We start from the raw sequence: 18780 nt of genomic DNA, 5'->3' as shown, positions 1-18780 counted from the left end.
TAGGTATTACAACCACCACTGCTTTTTTCCAGGATTTTTTACTTGTCCTCCTCTTAAAATACTGTTAAATAAAACCTTCCAGATATTTATCGCCCCCCCCCATCAAGCTTGCAAACCTACACAGGTATACCATCTGTTCTTGGGAACTTTCCTGGTCATCCCTTGTTTTGTAATCCATTGTTTTCTGTTTAGCATTGTGCAGTTGCTCTTCTTGTTCTGAGAGATTCCACCTATTCTGCAATACTTTAACATTTGTCAGTCCTATCTAAACAATTCTTGTTACTTCTTAACCATGTCTCTTTTTCTTTTATTTTCACCCTATTTTTAAACTTCACTTTAATTGTATCCCACTAACTAGCTATATTTTCAGAAGAACTTACTATCTTCTGTAATAGCTCTTCAATAATTTCCACTACACATTCCTTAAATTCCTCTCTTTTCATCAGATAAGTGAGAAAGGGCCAGTCTCTTATTTTTATGTCATTACCCTATGTTTTTGTTTTAGTTATTATTGGAGCATGATCTGAAATAGTTATTGGGTGTGTATCAAGACTTTCAATCAAATGTTCATGTTCCTCTGAAATGTAAATTCTGTCTAGCCTAGCCCAGTTTTTGTATCTTGGGGAATAATATGTAAATTAACTCCAAGCTCTCAGTACTGAATTCACATATTCCATGCCAAATATTTTCATAAATTTCTTCAAATATCTACCCTCCTTTGTTATATTTTCTCTTCTCGGCTGCCCAGATGCATCTTCACTGCTGCAAATCAAATTCCAGTCCCCACCTATAAGTAATATTGCTTGCTGAAAGCTGATTATTTCTCCCGCAAATTTCTTAAGCTCTATTATAGCAGTTTTAGGTGGAATAAAAATACATCCCAGTGTAATTCTCCCTTGCCAGTAGCCCCATAGTACTACAAGTCCACCATTATTATCTTTTCTGTCCTCTTGTAGCACTTTTGGAGCTCCTTTTACAATGAATATAAGTACTTCCCTTTTCTTTTGTCCCACGTATTCTGCTGAATAGCCATCCCGAAAACCTTTCTTTATCAAATTCACATGTTCAGTTCTTTACAAGTATGTCTTCTATAGCATAGCTGCTTGCACTCTACATTTTAGTATAGTTCAGTACTCTTTCTTTTTTGTATTTATCTGTGAGACCATTGACATTTAAAGACATTACAGAAAGCGTAATTTTATCAAAAAGTTATTATTCCCTCATTTTATGTGTAACAGCTTTTTTAAGGGTTTAGTTCCATCTTCTATGTTACACACACACACACTGTTTAGCAGGTTGATCTTTTGTACTGTTGTTTCTTATCATATCCATTTGAACCTATGTCACATCTTACAGAACGTTTTGTTTTATTGAAAGCCCTCAAACAAAAAACAAACACATCCCCAATACCTCCCCATCACATGTTAACTTAATACTAACAGAGAAAATGATGTACATCTTCAAATATTGAAGTTTTACCATCCTGATAGGAACAAGTATCCCTAACTGACAGCGACATTTACAGACTTGGGTTAACCTAAAGAAAGGTTATCCATGCTATGATACATGGTACAGCCTGTGCTTCTACTAAGTGCTGTGTGGTTTTGTCTTATCTTTATAGCTCTGTCAGATGGGAAAACACTGGAATGCTTTCAGAAAACGTTATCTTCTAAGCATTTCTCTTTAGATTGTCTCCTTAGACCAGATACAAACTTGCCACCAAAAGCATACATTTATTTGCTAGAAGAAAGCTTTATAATATTCAATGTTCTTTTTCATTTACTTGCTTTCTCTTAAAGCTTGTTACTGTATCAAGCTAAGGGCCTTACTTTAATCTTTCCCCTTGCAAGAATGAGAAAAGTACATCTTTTTTTTCTTTTCTTTTTTTTTTGTCATGCTTTTTGACAAGACTTTTCTTCTTTTTTTTACATTGTAGTACCTACATTTCTTAAAACTGAATAAGGAGAGAAAGAAGACTGGAAAAAACAGGAGCAACTGTTTACATTAGTACCCCTATTACACTTAAAAATAACTGAAAAAAATACGTTATAGCATGCAAAGAAAATCATGCACTATATACATTTTACTATTAAGAAAAAAATATGTTTTACTTATAGTTAACTTTCTCCTCTTCTCCTCTTCCCCTGGCCCTAAGTATTTTTCCAAATGTTAATGGCATATACTTTAGAGTCCCCTACAAGTTTAACAAAGTGAGAAAAGTCCAATATTTTCAGATTTTCTTGTTCTGTCACTTTTCACAAATATAATTATTGCTTTGTAATCCCACATTTGTCAATTTCCAAGTGCTGTTTTTATTCCAGTTCATCATCCTCTCCTAAATCCTGTCTATGCTTCATTTCCAACATCTTCTTGATTCATCTAGTCAACTTTTGTGATTTTTCCTTCTCTCTAGCATTTTCTTTTGAAACATTGGAAAAAAGTTTCACTGGCATAGTCTTTCAGTGATCTTTATCACCAGAAGAACAAGAAACAGAATATCCTTCTGTCTCCTTCTGTTATACAGCTCACTTTTTGTTAGACAAACTTTTGTATTTCCTCCCTAGCTTTTCTCATTAGCATGTACTGCATCAAAAAATGATTTTGTCCCTCTGGGAAAGAACATTTTGAAGATAGCTGAATACATCAGTTTGAGTCTCATGGCTGCTTCTTGACATTCCCTGATTAGTGGAATCAATTTGCTCTTCTTCTGCCTAGTGCACAGTGAGTAATCATTCTCCACAATCACTCTGCTGTCTCATACTTTTAGTACTTTGTCCTTCTGTCACAGTTTTGTCAGAATTGGCTCCTTTTACTGGTAGGATTGCATCTTTACTATTAAATGTCCAGGTTGCTTTCTCATAGCCAGGTTTGGAGCATGCAATGTGTCCCTTCTATTAACAACTCCTGCTGTGGAATACTAGTCCAGTTGCTTATTTGTGCTTTCATAAAATTAATACAGTCTGTTCCTTCCAGCTTCTCTGGTACAGCAGAAAATCTCAAGTTTTCCTTGCATGCTCTGTCCTGTAATTCCATTTTATTGTGAAACATGTCTTCTTAGGCACTCTCATATTCAGCCAGCCTTTTCTTCCTTTCAGCCTTTGATTTTTGCAGTTTTATTACCTTATCTGAATATCTGTTTAAAGCTGCTTCTATTTTTTCCAGCCTTTTGTTATTTGAATTGATGTACTCCATCAGTGTTTCATTTATTTTAATCAGGTTTGTGTGTAGTTGTGTTATACTTTCCTCTAGGTCACTGTAAGTCATGTCTGGTGCTTGCAGTGATTTTTGCTGAGCAGCTGCTGCACTCTTACCATTCAGTGTTTTTCGTCACCTTTTGTAGCTGATGTTCTCTCAGGTCATCTGTATTTCTTTTTTCCTGTTATCCAGGTTGTGCACTTATTAGTCAATTACTGAAATTTACCCAGAAATACAAGTTGACTGGTTTTCTCTGCCAAGATCTGTTTTCCCACTGGAAGAGCTAGAATTAAACTGTTACTCAATGTGCAGTCATCTTAGAAGTCCTGAAGGATAAGATACTTGGTTGTGTTTTGTTACATCCTGTGGATGTGCTGGCCATAATGCACTTTTCACCGTATGCTGGTGAAATACTTTTCAGCTGTTGGAAGGGTGAGCTCTCTGGAGGACTCTCCATCCATTCTACCCTGGGCAGACATAGTGACACTCAGACTCATATGTCATGGCCATACTGCTCAACTGTCTCTTATTACAAATCAGTTTTTAACTCTGTCCCTCTTAATCCCTCTTAAAACTGACTTTTGGAGAAAAGGTGGTGAATTAACATTAATAAATAATGACAGTAATTAGTTATAGACTTCGAACCAGCTCAACAGCACGAGTATAATAGAATCCACTGATAGGTGACTTAGACTTCATCAGAGGTTTTTAGATGAAAGCGCTTAACCTTGTCGTTTTTTGTTTTATACAATAAAGTGGTTTTTATACAAGTGTTTTTAAACTAGTATATCAATTATTCACCTATCAGTGGATTCTATTATACTCGTGCTGTTGAGCTGGTTCATTGTTGGACTCGAGTTTTTGGTATTATTTCGTAGTTATAGACTTCATTTACTTCAGAAAATGTATATTAATTTGCATCCTCTTATTCTGTCAATGTCTCAAGTTAGTACTACTAATATTTTAAAAAATGATGTCAGATTATTTCTGGATTTTTCCCTGATTCCGCTGAGATTTGTCTTGATTCAGTTGAAAGCTGTGGTCATGGTACTGTACAGTGACTAGTTAACTAATTGTAATGGGACATGAAAATAAAGTACTGTTGTGTAAAATCTTACTATAACAGTAGATGTCCTTTCTTCACTTTTGCAGTATTCTAAACAGAAGGGATCTCCCACTCAGGACAGCCCAACACTCAGATCTTGGATGTGCTGTACGTCACACCTATGCTGTCCACACAAAACACAGGGCATAAAAGGGATGTACGGATACAACTACCCACAACTGAATTGCCCCAGAAAAGAACAGTCTCCATAGGACAAAGGAGTCCATGCACATTCTGAAGGAAAAAATGCAGAAGAAAAAGGGAAAACCTCTCAGCCAGAAGGGAATCTAAAACAAAAACCAGAACAAGCAACAGGGGGTTGGAGGGAACAAGCAAATACTGCATCAGTGAAGAGAAGGACATCTACTATTATGATAAAATTTTACACAGCTGTACTATGTCCTTGTATATCAATGTTGCAGTATCATAAACAGAATGGAGAGTAAAAAAGCTGAAGAAACAGAATGGGAGGCAAAGGTTGTTAAGAGCCCTCAACAAACCCACATAACATGGTTTCAGCAAAAGTAAAGGTATGCACAGAAGACCCAAGTAGTAGCTTCAAGGATGGAAATGGTGTCCATCCACTTGAAGAAGGCACCAGAAGAGGCAGCAGCCCTAGTGGAATGAGCTCTAACGGAAGTAGCTATAGATTTGCCATGAAAAGTATAACAAAAAGAAATGTCCTTAGATAGCCAGAAGGAGATGGTTTGTTTCGAAACAGCCAAACCTAATTTCCTAGGATGAAAGGAAACTAAAAACTGATCAGACATATGAATGGCCTTAGTTTTTTTCCAAATAGTAACTGAGCTGTCTGTGCAAATCCAAGATATGGAGGATCCTCTCATTAGCAGAGTGAGGTGAAGGGAAAAAGGAAGGGAGTTGTACTGACTGATTCAAGGACAACTCATTTACTACCTCGGACATAAAAGAAGGATTAGTACGAAGGGATATTCTGGCCCTGTGAAGAAATAAAAAGGAATAGCCATAAGGGCCTGGAGCTCAGAACCCCTCCGAGCAGAAGTAAGAACCAGCAATGAAGCAGTCTTCCAGATATAATGTTGCAAAAAAACTGAATCTGCAAGGATCTAGAGGAGCCTGAGTCACTTTTTCCAAAACAAACTTAAGGTATGAAGGAGGAGGAGTAGGTTTCCTTGGAGGCCTAATATACAGGATGCCTTTCAGAAACTGTTTGACCTCAAAACAAGAAGCCAGAGGAGGATTCAAAGGCAGGCAAGCAGAAATGGCTTACAAATAGGGCTTCACAGAAGAATAGTCAGGTCAGACTAGGGCAACTCCTATAAATAAGAGAGGACCAGAGGGACCCCCACTGAAAAAGGGTCCTAGTTACGAGCATGGCACCAGACAGAAAATATTTTCCATTTGGACATATAAGATTTTCTGGTTGGGGTTTCCTTGCCTCCTGTAAAACCCTGAGCACGTCCTCAGAAAAGAGGTGCCCGAAAGTGATCAAAACCCTATCATCCATAGTGTCAGTTAAAGAGTGGACAAGTGAGGATGGATGAGGGACCCCTTGTAATGTGTAAGGATATCCAACCAGTGAGGTAACTTCTGGTGATTCGCCCTGTCCAGATGCATTAAGACAGGGAACTAGTGCTGTCTTGGGCAAAAGGGATTCACTAGAAAGATTTTTGGGGAGTCTAGCTGAATCTTCTGCAGGACTCTTGAAAGCAGAGGAAGAGGAGGGAAAGCATAAAGAAGCATCCCCTTCCAAGGAAAAGAAAGGGTGTGTCTGTCTTCTACATCAGGTGGCATGGCAGTCTTGAACATTATTACCAGCAGTAAGTGTCTAGTAAAACATCTGCAGATCTTCTTTGGTATGTAGTAAATGTGTAGCTTGCTAGTGTGTTACTGGATAATTGCTTGATTGGGTGTGTGTAAGTGTGTATGCTGGACAAACTGACAATATGCAAATCAGTCTGCTAGACATGCAGTCCTCCGTCTGAGGAGGAGCAATACTGTAGTTGGCAGTATAATAGAGATCTGCTCCAAGTCATTTAATTATGTGCTTTGCTATTCAATTTTTGTGCAGTTATTTATTTATTTTTTTGTAGTCAAACAGGAGAATATTTTCTGGATTTTTGTGTTGAACTAAGGCTCTAAACTGTTAATGAGCTGCTTCCTGTAAAAATAGATACAGGGTTGGATTTTTTCCACCTCCATTTGTCCACTGTGTGATTCTTGAGAGTCATTTAACTAGATAGTGCTCCCGGGTCACCCTAAAAAGGGGCTCTTGTGTCCACTGGGCTTACTTTGTTAACAAATGTATAAAATAAATAAAAGATAAATTAATAACATTGCTGGCCTAGCAACAAGAGTATATGCCTTAAGTGAGAGTAAATATTTTAGATGATTTTGTAAAACAAGCCAATTGCACAGCATTGTAGCGTGTTAAGCTACATAAATGCTGAAAGTCCTGAACTATCAAGGTACATTGTCATAGATTCATGAAGATAGAATCCCATCTAATCTAAACTAGGGGAGGACATTATATATAGCCCCAAAACATGGCTTAATGCTATGCAAGAATGTTCCAGTTTGTTTCAAATAATTGCTGCCAAACAGCATAGCATTGCTTTTAACATATAAGATGATGTTGCTTCAGTTTTAGACAGCACAGCTGTGACCTAAATATTGTCAGTTTTTGATTCCGAGTGTAAGAAGACCGAGCCCTGTATGCATACTTTACTAGGGATATAACCTCACAGTGCTGCCACTGATTTACATAGAGTGAAAACAGCCATGATTGAAGCACTGACCTTTGTAAGATGTCGATGGGCAAGTCTTTGGGAAGAGAAAAGCTGCTGCTTCACTTTACTTTTAAGATGCGGTTTTGAATGCAGTTTTACATCCTGGATACCAGTCCTTAGTTAGGGCTGAGCTCAGCCAGAGTTTTGAGGAACATACTATGCTGCATAAAACTGAAGCCTCACTAAGGTCTAGATAAAGTGTCCCTGTGGTATAACCTGTATACTTACTAGTCATTATGTCATTAGATGCTTGTATGTAATCTGTACCCACTCCACAATCTGTTGAAAATTAGTGTTACTTATGTCATGTTTGTCTGGATTGCTCCAAGTAGTCAAATATTTGTTTATGACCAACTTTCTCCAGGGCTGAGGCTTGTTGTTACAGGGCAGTTGTCTCCGAGTTCTCTTTAGCACCCCTCTTTAAAAGAGGTACAGTCTAAACGTGTCCCCTCAGAACTTGAAGGCTTTGGTCTTTATTTTTGTCAGCTGGCATGCTTTATTGTTTGTTATGTACTTGTAGTACATAAAAATGAACAGTACTATACAATGACACCGTGTGATACCAGTTAGTTGTAGTTTTACACATCATGTGATACAGAGCAAGCAGATGGAGCAAAAATCTGACATCAGGGATCCTCCTTGGTAGGTCTGCAATTACACTTATTTTCTCTTCTATTCCATTTAGATTTTTTTCCTCAGAAACTCCCTTACTTGTGGTGCATACATCCTTTGCTGGAACGCAGTGTAAAACCATATCACATTATTAATGCTACACCAGTCTATAATTTGCTAAGGCCTTCACCAGCACTGTCTGTCCTGTTTGAGAGAGGAACATAATGCAAGAAGGACTGCAGTAAGTGTCAGTTATTCAGCCTAGTCATCTATAGAAGTGTTAAGTCCTAGCCTTCTTTGGAAAATAGCAGGGGTTAAAATTGATTTATACAGGGATCCCGTATTTAGACACAGACATTTTCCAGAACACCATCAAAAGGCTGAGGAAACCGAGGGCAAGCAGCGATCACATCATCTTGGTGACAAGACTTGTTCACAAGACATCCTCTTAGTCCTCATTTGCCATGTCCTTAACCATGACTAGTGAGTTTACACCCCTTCTGTGATGCACTGGATGATAAAAAGGCCATGCATAGGAGCACAGACACCGCAGAAGACTTGCCCTGGAGTATATTTTGTGTAGATGGGCCAAAATATTTTGTTAGCCAACCATATTCTTAGGAAGTATCCCTTAAGCCATGTAAAGTTATTATTTATTTTTCATTTGTTGACCAGGATAGTCCGACTGGTTGTATGTCCATTTTCAGTGGAGGCCCGGGGAGAAATGCTCCAGATAACACAGATAAAACATAACAGATATGAGTCAAACATATTTACAAAGCCCTATAGTAGGTACTCACAATATATACAGTGTGTAATAGTATACAAAAACAACAGGTTGCAGCAAGCTATTATGAGCAAGAGATGCGTACAGTATTAATTTAAATAAGGCATTGAATAAGTAGTGATTAATCAGGGTTAGTACACAGACAAAGCCAGTGCTCTTTAAAATACTGTTTGAGGCCCTTTTTCAAGAGACTTAAAGAAAGTTCAAGGGTAAGGTTAGATGGAAGTGTTTTACTAACGACGTTGGCAAACAGGGAGTTGCTGGCAGAGTTAATGGCTTTGTGGGTTTAGACTAACAGTTTATTGGATGATCGTAGTTGCCTTGAATTACTGTATGGCTTTATGATATTTTTAAGTGCCGGAGTATTTTCAGAGTGGTACAGAATTTTGTGTTCTACTTTAAGCTGATTGAACAGAAGTAGGCTAGACAGTTCTAGCTACCTGAGAAGACTAAGGTTTTGACAGTGATGTGTCCTATATGTTGAGCCTATGGCAAATCTGGCAATATGGTTGCAACAGTGAGAGAACTTACTAAGTTCAGTTTTACTCAAATTGGAGAGAATGGGGGAGGCATATAGAAGGGTAGAGAGTAGGTGTTAGCGGCCGATTGCAGTCCTAGCTAATGGAGTTAGAAAAGGTTTGCTTCTATATAATGAGCCAAGCTTCTTATTAATGTTTTTTATAGTTTTATTGATATGCAGATCAAATTGAGGTACTCATAAAAGCTTAGTATGGTCATCTGTAGAGATAGAGGTACCGTTGTTGGATGTTATGGAGAAGGAAAAGTGGGTGGATCTTCTGGTGGGGGTAAAGAGGAGCAGTTGAGTTTTGTTGGGATTTAACAACAGACGGTGATTAGAGCCAGTTTTCAACTGTGTTAAATGTGTTTTGTGTTAAGGTTTGCAGGTCTAAAGGGGAGGAGGCCGTACAGATCAGGGTAGACTCGTCTGCATATTGATTGCAGGCTGCATCACGGATGGCAGTATGAAGATTGTTGATGAAAATAGAAAAGAGTAGAGGACCTAGAATAGAGCCCCGAGGGACACCAAGGGTGAGAGGTAGCAGGGTGGACAGTTTGTCCTGCCTTAATACAGCATGTTGTCTGCCATTCAGATAGGATAGGAACCATTGAATAGCATGGTTATCTAGGGAGATGGATTTTAGGGAATGGATGAGTATTTTGTGGTTGACCATATCAAAGGCCTTCGACAGGTCAAGAAATAGGGCTGAAGATAGCCTGTTGTTGTTCCTATTTTGGAATATGTATTTGTAAAATAAAGGAGGGTGGAGGTGGGATGTGGCCTAAAGCCATGCTGAGATTTGGCAAGCAGACCGTTCTGAATGAGATAGTCCATAATCTGCTTATGAACGCACTTCTCCATAAATTTGGCTAGTGGTGAGAAAATGGCAATGGGTCTGTAGTTGGACAGTTCTGTTGAACTTCCACCTTTGTGGAATGGGATAGCATGGGATCTTTTCCAGATTGAGGGGATAGTTCCATCAGTAAGTGCTCTATTGATTAGGATAGAAATGGGGAATGCTACGGCGTCAGCAGCTTTTTGTAAGTACGCTGCAGGAAGGAGGTCAGCAGAAAGGGTGGCTGGTTTTAGTTTTTTGATAAGGAATTGAATAAAAGTGGTAGAGACAGGTTGGAAGTTAAAGGAGGAATGAGAGGTAGGTGTGTTAGTGGTAGAGTTAGAGTGGGTGGGAGTAAGTTGGTTAGCTAAGGACTGAATAGTTTCAGTGAAAAGTTATTAAAGACAGTGGCAACTAGAGATTTATGGGTGTAGTTTGATGGGGTGATGGTAACACTAAATATATTACAGTTGTAGCAGTCAGAGCTGAGTATTCCTTTGTCCAGGACATCCTTGGATTTAACAGGCTTGATGGCCTAGTATGTAAAGAATCAACTGGCTTCTGTTGAACCAGTAGCCACAGTTCAGGCACTGGACTTAAAAAAGTTATTTAATGTCTGATGATATGTTTCTTCACAGGTTTGGGAGTATGCACTGTTAGTGAAATGACCTAATGTCTGGTGGGGGTGGGCAGACTCGATACAGACTTCTAAGACCTTAGTGTTACCATCACCGGGTACATCCCCAAGCACTTGCACCCTGTCTTTAACACCTGGCATGCATTCCTGACATGCTTGACCACAGTCATATGTATTCATGCAACATTAAGCCAGTCCAGGTCTGTAGTTGAGAAAGGGCTATTATCTCTAAGACAAGACAGTGACACCACACTACAGCTCATCTCCAGATAAACCTTCCTTTGGATATGGACTGGGTTGTGGTTTCCATTCCTTCCTTTTAGAAATGCTTGACTGCATATATGTGAAAGAAGTAGAGTGTTGCATCATCCCTTAAGGAATCCATCACTTTGGCTGTTATAGATGCATCCTAAATGCACTTTGCTTTGGCTCCTGCTGTTTCCAGGAGGATGATTACTCTCTCTAAGCCTCCAGCTGAGTGGATTAAAATACTGTTCAGACTCTGTTTTAGCTTCAACATTCAGTATATGAGCTAGAGATCACACTATTTTACAACTTTACCACATGCAGCCAGTCTAACGTTTCAGACAGTGTGAGTAAAGAGTCTTCCTGTACCATTTTAGGGCTTAGATTGCTCACCTATCTGGTTTCCTTCTTCCTAGCAGATTAGGCAGTGATGTTCAGCTTTCCCTGAGTCTGAGCTCATGGAAGAGTTCAACAAGACTCCATGTGTGATACCACATGGCTAACTGCAAGTTTGCCTGTGCTGCAACTACGGCTAGGGCAGCGGCTGCATTTGTCTGCACAAGGTGATGCAGCTGTGACTTCCTGAAGCTGGATATTAAATATTCCATCTTGGATCCTGTATTCATGGTGAGGATGTATTCAGCTAGATCGTGTTGTGTGGGCCCTGTGAAACTAGATCCTCGGCAGTGTTTAATAAGGTTTGCTAGAGCCCCACAAAAAAGCATCCCTGTTTCCATTCCAAAATCCATAGTGTCTTACTTTTTTTTTCACCCAGCCTATCATTATGGATAGCATGAAGTTATAATTCCTCCAAATTTGTTCAGAGTAAGCATACTTGCTGAGTGAAAGGCATGTCAGAGTCTGGACTCTGAATTGCCTTATTTTATCCCAGAATGCTGACTGGTGTACACTGCTTGCATTTGCTCTAAATATCATAGATGTACAGTTTGTATATTTTATATTTGCACTAGTCAGTGGAAGAAATGTTAGCAGCAAATGAATACTTGTGTGTTTTTGGTTATGGGTATTACATACACACTCTTCTTAATGCAATAAATTGTAAAAATAGCAGCAGCAGCCAACGTTACTCATTTGAACTAAATACATTATTTTGTTTTACTGAATGGGTATTAGGAAATGGGGAATCACCAGAACCATATGTGGACATTTAGAAAAAGGCTGACCCAAGTACTAAAGAAGTTCATAAAAAGTTGTCAAAGGCCCTGCGAATGAGATTAACAAACTTTTCAGAGTACTGTACATTTCAATAGTTTCACACTTTTTACTTGAAAATTATTCAAAACATATTCATTGTTTAAAATATTTCTCATATACAGGATTGAAGCCGTTTTAAATATTCCTGTGGTTTCTTACTTATTAGCTGGGTTTTGCTTTGACTATTGTAAAAATCTAGAGAAGAACACAGGTATCCTGCCAGTTTATTGTTAAATGCTCAGTACGAGTTGGAAGGCCAGGATATCATTGAATTTAATTATATATTAGCTCAGCTATTGGATTCTTCTTTCTGAAATGTGCTGAATTCATGCAGACGAACAAGTGCCTTCTGATGATTGACTTTTTTGTTTGATTAAGGGCAGATTTTGCATTTGGATAATTTTCACTGTCCATTCTTTGTAATGATGTGCCTAAGTCATAGAATTTAAGAGGATAGGATACTGTATGTGAGTAACATACTTCTTGAGCTGTCCCACTCCAACTTGTGTGGAGATGGCTGTTCATATTTCTTATGCAATACTCCCCCTTCTCTTGTGTGTTTATATTCTTGCACACAAACAGGTGACAGCACAGGCAGCTATGTCACCAACTATTGCCCCCAAGCACTAGTGTTCTTAATGCAGAACTGATTATTCCCCTAATAAAATCTAGTACTTGTATAGTATGATTCCAGAGGAACAGTCTGTCCTTCACAATGTATTGTCGACTTTACAGCTAGTAATACTTCTGGGGGTGGCACTAGACTTTAACACCTGTACAAGTTACCCTTCATCTGCCATCCCCATTTTCATATGAAGTTCCAGTCTCAGATGTGAATTGTGCTTTATAGTGATAAAAGCACAGTTTCTCCCTGTCCACACAGAAGTGGGCCACAGTCCGCAGGCCAGTGAACTGGTGGAATGTCAGGATGTTCTTCCTTTGTTGGTACTGATGGCTGTCATGCACAACATTGCAAGCAGTGGATCCAACAGCAGCTGCAGGCACAAGCTGCTGAGCCATCACTGCTGCTAACCCAAGCATCACTCCCCTCTCATGCTCTGTGATTCTTGGTTTCATGTGCAGGGCTCAGTGTGTCTGTTGTGTACATTTCTGAATCAGTCCACCATTTTGGGCAAGCTTAGCTACATGCAGTGTGTGTCTCATTTGCATGGAGTTGCTCATTTCCAATTCAATATGCAGTCATTAGTGTACTCTTCATACCACTGTATTTTGTCACTTGAGCAACCCTGCTATCAGTGTCTTAGAAATGGGCACACCTTGCTCGTTGCTACTACTTGGGTTAATTTGTGCTAAGAAAGGCACTGAAGATGTAGGAATTTTGGGCATTGTCTGCATATTCATGACCTAGGCTAGTCTATTGTATATATGTTTTTTTACTGAGCCATTCTAATATTTTTAATTATATGCTGTGAGTGCATTGAAAATAAAATGAATGCTGTGTGGTCTACAGTAAATTAGAAAAGAAGGTCTGATCTACAGTTTGCCTCACTAAGCACCGTACCAGCTGAACAACACTTCCCACATCTTTCATAACTCTTGAAACAGTTTTTTTTGTGTTATATGCCTTAGCCCTTAATAGGTGTCACTGTACTCATGCTTTGTTACCATGGGTGGTTGTTCTCTGTAGTCACTGGCTAGGGTTACCACTTATCCTTCTTTATGTAAGACACTTAGTATTTAGGCAGTTGTCGTAAAAAAAATCATGAACACTGGCAAATGTCCTGAGATTTTAAGACAAAATAAATATATATTTCCTTAGTTTCCTTTAATAGTTGCATAAAATGACTGTTTACATGTAGAAGCTAAAAACCTTAACCATTATGGCAACTCCCAATACCTTAATATATTAAGAAACTCTTTTTAATATGTTACATCTTAATATGGTATAAAAGAGCAACGCATATTCCATAAAAATAAGTTTTACTTCTGGCTTCAAAATGAAATCGTCATTTGCACTGATTATGGATATGGTTTGCCTTGCAAAATTATATATTTCAATAAAAAATGCCTGACTTTGGCCATCTTGAAAGGTGGCATCCCTATTATTGGCAGGCTGTAGACCTTTGTATATTGTTGTTTTTCCTGATAAGTAAATTATTTTAGCAAAATAAACATGTTGCTTTCAAGCTTTTAAGTTCCAAAAGTTCTGAAAAACTAAGTGTTGCCTTCAGTTTGTTTGGAGAGGTAGGGTTTGAATCTGTGTTTTCCAAAAATGGCTGCTGTCCAGCCATATCCATCAGAACCAAAGCAATGGTTAAGCCTTGCTGCCTGCCTCTGTTCCAGACACAGAATCAGTCACCAGCTTGAAATGTAGTCACTTATAACTGCAGTTTTTTGCTTCCTTTACCTGGGGATCTTGCTAGAGTAGCACAGTAGTCTTAATGAATACATTACCTGTATAGGCAATGAAATGCTCATTAAGCTAGGTGCTGCCCTTTGAAGTTCATATTCACATTCTTTTTACTGACTGCTCAACAATCATGGTACGAGTCTAATTGGTCACACTACACTGTGCTTGAAAAAGGAGAGATGAATGACTGTCTTGTGTACAGTGGTATCCTAGCTTTACCTAGGCTTTTGTTCATCTTGACAGTCCCTAAAAATATCTTTCTACAAAAGTAACATACAGGTGTTGCATACCACATTGCACTACTGCCTTTATAACCTTAAATCTGTTAAAAAATGTCCTTATCACCCCCAGTATGAGAATGAGAATTTTGTCACACAAGTGCACTTGAATTCATTTCCAAAAGGTTCCAGACGGTATGTAGTTTCCACATTATATCTTCATCTTCCTGTATGGATTCATAATTTCTTAACACAGAAAACATATTCCCATGTAATGTAGAAGTGCCTTAAACCTACTGCTTGGGGTCTGTTCCCAGTCAGTGTTTTTCCATGTGCATTTGACAAAACCCTGGCTTTAATGTGTTGCATCAAATTAATATTATGCAGTGCCTGTAGCAACTTTTCACCCTGATGGTATTAGTCCTACTTTAATGCCAGTCTTTGTAGTGTATAACCTATTTAATTGTTTTGCTGCATGCTGTAATTTTGTTCTTTTTTATTAAGGATTTTGTTTCTTTTTGCAACTGTTTTGTACTTTTGCTTCTTGACTTGTTTCTATTGTTGGATTTTCCTGGGTTGCTACTTTATTAAAGGCAGTATATCCTAAAGCACTTGTCTGTTCAGCCAATGTTAACTCAGTTAGTAAATCAGCTGATTACTTATGTGGCATCTGTGTCATTATATGTCCAAGATTTTTTGCAGATGCCTTCCTAAGGGCAAACCGTGATGATGAATGTATCATACCTCATTGCAATATTGTTTAGTGGTACCATATCAGATACTCTGCTTCATAATCATGCCATTGATTGATAACTGAATCATCAGAGCCCCATTTCAATGAAACCTGTAGACCAAATGAGTGTCTGGCATAAGATGAGGTAAGTTATGATGGTGTGGTTCAGGAAGTGGAGTCATCCTGCATATGGGATATGGGGAGCTTTGCCCTGGAGGAGAGTATATTTTTGCTGTTAATTCAGTCTATTGGTCTCAAGTAAATGAAATGTGGTGTGCCTGTCATCACTCAGCAGTGCTACTCTGCTTTAATATTTACAGAAAGCAACTTTCCACAAACATGTAACTGTTAATCAGCATTGCTTATTGCGTCTATATTACATAAACTTTTAAAAGTTCGAACATCATATGGTCGACAGCATATGATCAAACTTTTAAAAGTTCGAAAATGTAGTAAAAAAATAAATAAACCAAAAAAAAAACCTACCCGAACGTTTTAAACAGGGGGGCAAGCCCCCCTGCACCCCCTCACACCCCCTGCTCTTTAAATATCCCAACTCCGAGATTGCACTATTATGCAGAAAAGGGAAATCTTCCCATTCCGCACTGTACGGAGATCTCCCTTGAAATGTTCGAAATTGAGATTACAGTTCAGGACTAGCTATTCTCTTAAATATGTAGGGAAGCATGATGGATATAGTGTAGATGAGTGATGGCGGACATATCACAGCCCATTAAGTTGAGAACAATAGATTGAATGGATGAACGTCAAAAATATACTTGCCTCTAGAATAAATCTCCCCAACCACACCCCCTTTAAGGGTGACTTGGGCCTCCTGGGGCACACCATTTTAATTAATCCTGTATTGCCAGACTTCACGAGTACAATTGTAAATTTTATGACACATGCTTGTTTCGTCTTTTGGTCTTGGTCAAATGGGCCTATTGCACAACAGTTGTTTATACAGAGTCAAACAGATTGAGCATGTCCCCACTGATATTGCTGATTTATTCTGGGAGTGCAGTTCTGTCTGCACACCTGAAAAAGATCATCATCAAGTCACTGTAGTCCGTTATTACAGACAGTGTTAAGAAGAGTTGATGTGCTTGATATATGGTATTAAAGACTTATTGGAAGAAGAATGAACTTGATTATGAAAAAGAACATAGCATAGCTGTCTGCTCTTCTTTTCTATACCACTTTATGATGGGAATAGTAGGAGTTGCATGTGGCAGGGTAGATGCCATATAATGTTAGGATAGCAGTATGTTTGCATATATTAAATTTAAAAGTGATTTTTACACTACAGATATTAGAGCTCTTGAAAGCATAGGTTGTAGCAGAAAAACAGCACTAAGCTGGTGTCCTCTGTTTTCCCACAGATGCTAAAGTGTCATATATTTTCTGTCAGCAAAAGCTAGAATCTGATCTCTATGCCAGTGAAATCCTTATAAAGCAGCAGCATTGAGCTTCCAGGAGCATCAGTAGGTACTTAGAATGAGGAATAAGGGAAGTATCAGAATAAAGTAATTGAAGCTGGCAGTGCACTAAGAAAGGACATACATTAATATGAATTACAAATCTGAAAGGGTAGTAGAAGTGTTTCCATTTTAGAAAAGTTGGTAGATGTGCATAAATACTATGTTCTTATGCTTCAGGCTATATGTAGTGCTCTTCACATTCTGCTTTTATTCTTATTTTGAATGGAAAAGATATATTTTTTAAACATATTTCTCAGATCTTGTTATTAAACTCAGAAAAAGGTACAGGCTTTTCAAAGTCTAAACAGCCCAGCTGCGGTAGCAAAATCATCTTATAGTTGTAATTCCTAATGTTGTATTTATTTATTTATTTATTTTAGATTTCCAAACCTGGGAATTCTTCATGTCACAAAGAAGAAAGTGAGTGAAACCTTAGAGTCACGGATGCTGGATGCTTGTCAAATGGGCTACAATTCTGGAGTCTTTATACATCCTGATATTAATTACATCCCACTAGAGAGCAGTACTCCACGGAAACTTACAGGTTAATTGTACATTTCAAAATGTACAGAATCATGTAAAATTTTGTTCAGTGTGACACAATATGAAAATGTAAGGACTAATAACATGTAACTATAACAGAGCAAGTGCAGCGTAGTGTTTACTTGAAGCAGTTATTTAGTTATTTATGATCTCAGAAAAATTGGGTGATATATGCCTTGTTGGAGAAGTATAAGGATGATTTATTTTATTTTTATTTATTTATCCTTTGTTGATCAGATTAGACCCACTAGGCTAGTAGCCTCTTTTCAGAGGAGACCCAAGGTGGTATTTATATGCAATTATAAGAAATATGCCCAGTGCATCAGGGAGTTTTCCCTATTCTTTTCGATAGGTACCATAAGATTTTTCCATCCACTAGAACTACCATCAACTCAGGCAGATGGGGTCTTGGTTTATTGTCTCATCTGAAAGATGACACACTCAGGAGTGCAGCGCCCCCTTATACTGCACTGCAGTGGCACAGTGCCAACATAAAAAAGAAAATGAAAACTTGACCACCTCCATTAATCCCATTAGAACTGATCATAGAAATTAAGAACACATGCTTGTGGAACAGCATTGATTAATCAGGTCTATATTAGAACCGCAAAAGACCTATTCAGCGAATACATAATCACTGACACCTATTACACAAACCGCAAATACACCGAACGCCCTAAACCGCAAAATTCAAAATTTTGAACCATCATAGTTGTCCAACCCCACCGCGTGCTACATACTACCTACCCAAACAAAATAAATAAACCACATACATACACTAACCAAAACCCTACTTCTAACCCTACAGTAAACCTTACATACATTACTATCTATGCACTTACCTTAACCCGCACCCTAGCCCTAAGGTCCGTAACTATCGCACACTTACCTTACGGAGCTGTACCCAAACAAAATAAATAACCCACACACATACACTTAACAAAACCCTACTTCTAACCCTACACTAAACCTTATATACATTACTATCTATGCACTTACCTTAACCCGCACCCTAACCCTAAGGTCTGTAACTATTGCACACTTACCTTACAGAGCTATACCGCTGAAGGGCCAACCATGACGATTCGACATTTTGGATTTTATGCTTCAGGACGATCGGTGTTTTCACGGTTCGACGTATATGTGTTGACATTTCTGTATTCGGGTAAGTGGACCTTCGCGATTTTAATAGGGAACCGATTAATCACTGACCCCCAATTTATAGCTGTAATCACTGTGTAATTAGATATTGTTGGCTACAATACTTACACCATTCTAGTAGTAAATATACAGTAGGCACCACGGACAGGCAGTTGGGAGGGCAGGGGTAAAACTCTTTGTTAAAAATTTACTAAGAATGCCTTTGAGTGCTCACAACCCCACTAAGTCTATATGTTTTTTTTTTGTTTTGGGGAGTTCCAGTTTCCTGTCACATCCCAAGGACCTAATGAAGGTGAACTGATAATTTTCCAGATTGCTTTCAGCTATACATGCCATGTATTAGTGACTGAGTG

General features: G+C 38.4%; 1 protein-coding gene across 1 annotated transcript in view; it reads left to right on the top strand.

Annotated features, from left to right (window-relative positions):
• NFKB1 (nuclear factor kappa B subunit 1) overlaps positions 1 to 18780 on the top strand; it is a 772892-nt gene that overhangs the window by 166674 nt on the left and 587438 nt on the right. Inside the window, exon 4 of the mRNA XM_044060344.1 lies at positions 17104 to 17267. Coding sequence (XP_043916279.1) covers positions 17104 to 17267 — 164 coding nt within the window. The remainder of the gene's footprint in view (positions 1 to 17103; positions 17268 to 18780) is intronic.

This window comes from Protopterus annectens, chromosome 2.part0 (genome assembly GCF_019279795.1).
Source record: "Protopterus annectens isolate FY-2018-M chromosome 2.part0, PAN1.0, whole genome shotgun sequence".
Classification (NCBI taxonomy): domain Eukaryota; kingdom Metazoa; phylum Chordata; order Ceratodontiformes; family Protopteridae; genus Protopterus; species Protopterus annectens.
The sequence above is the reverse complement of the archived record's forward strand: the minus strand, read 5'-3'. Positions and strand labels throughout refer to the sequence as shown.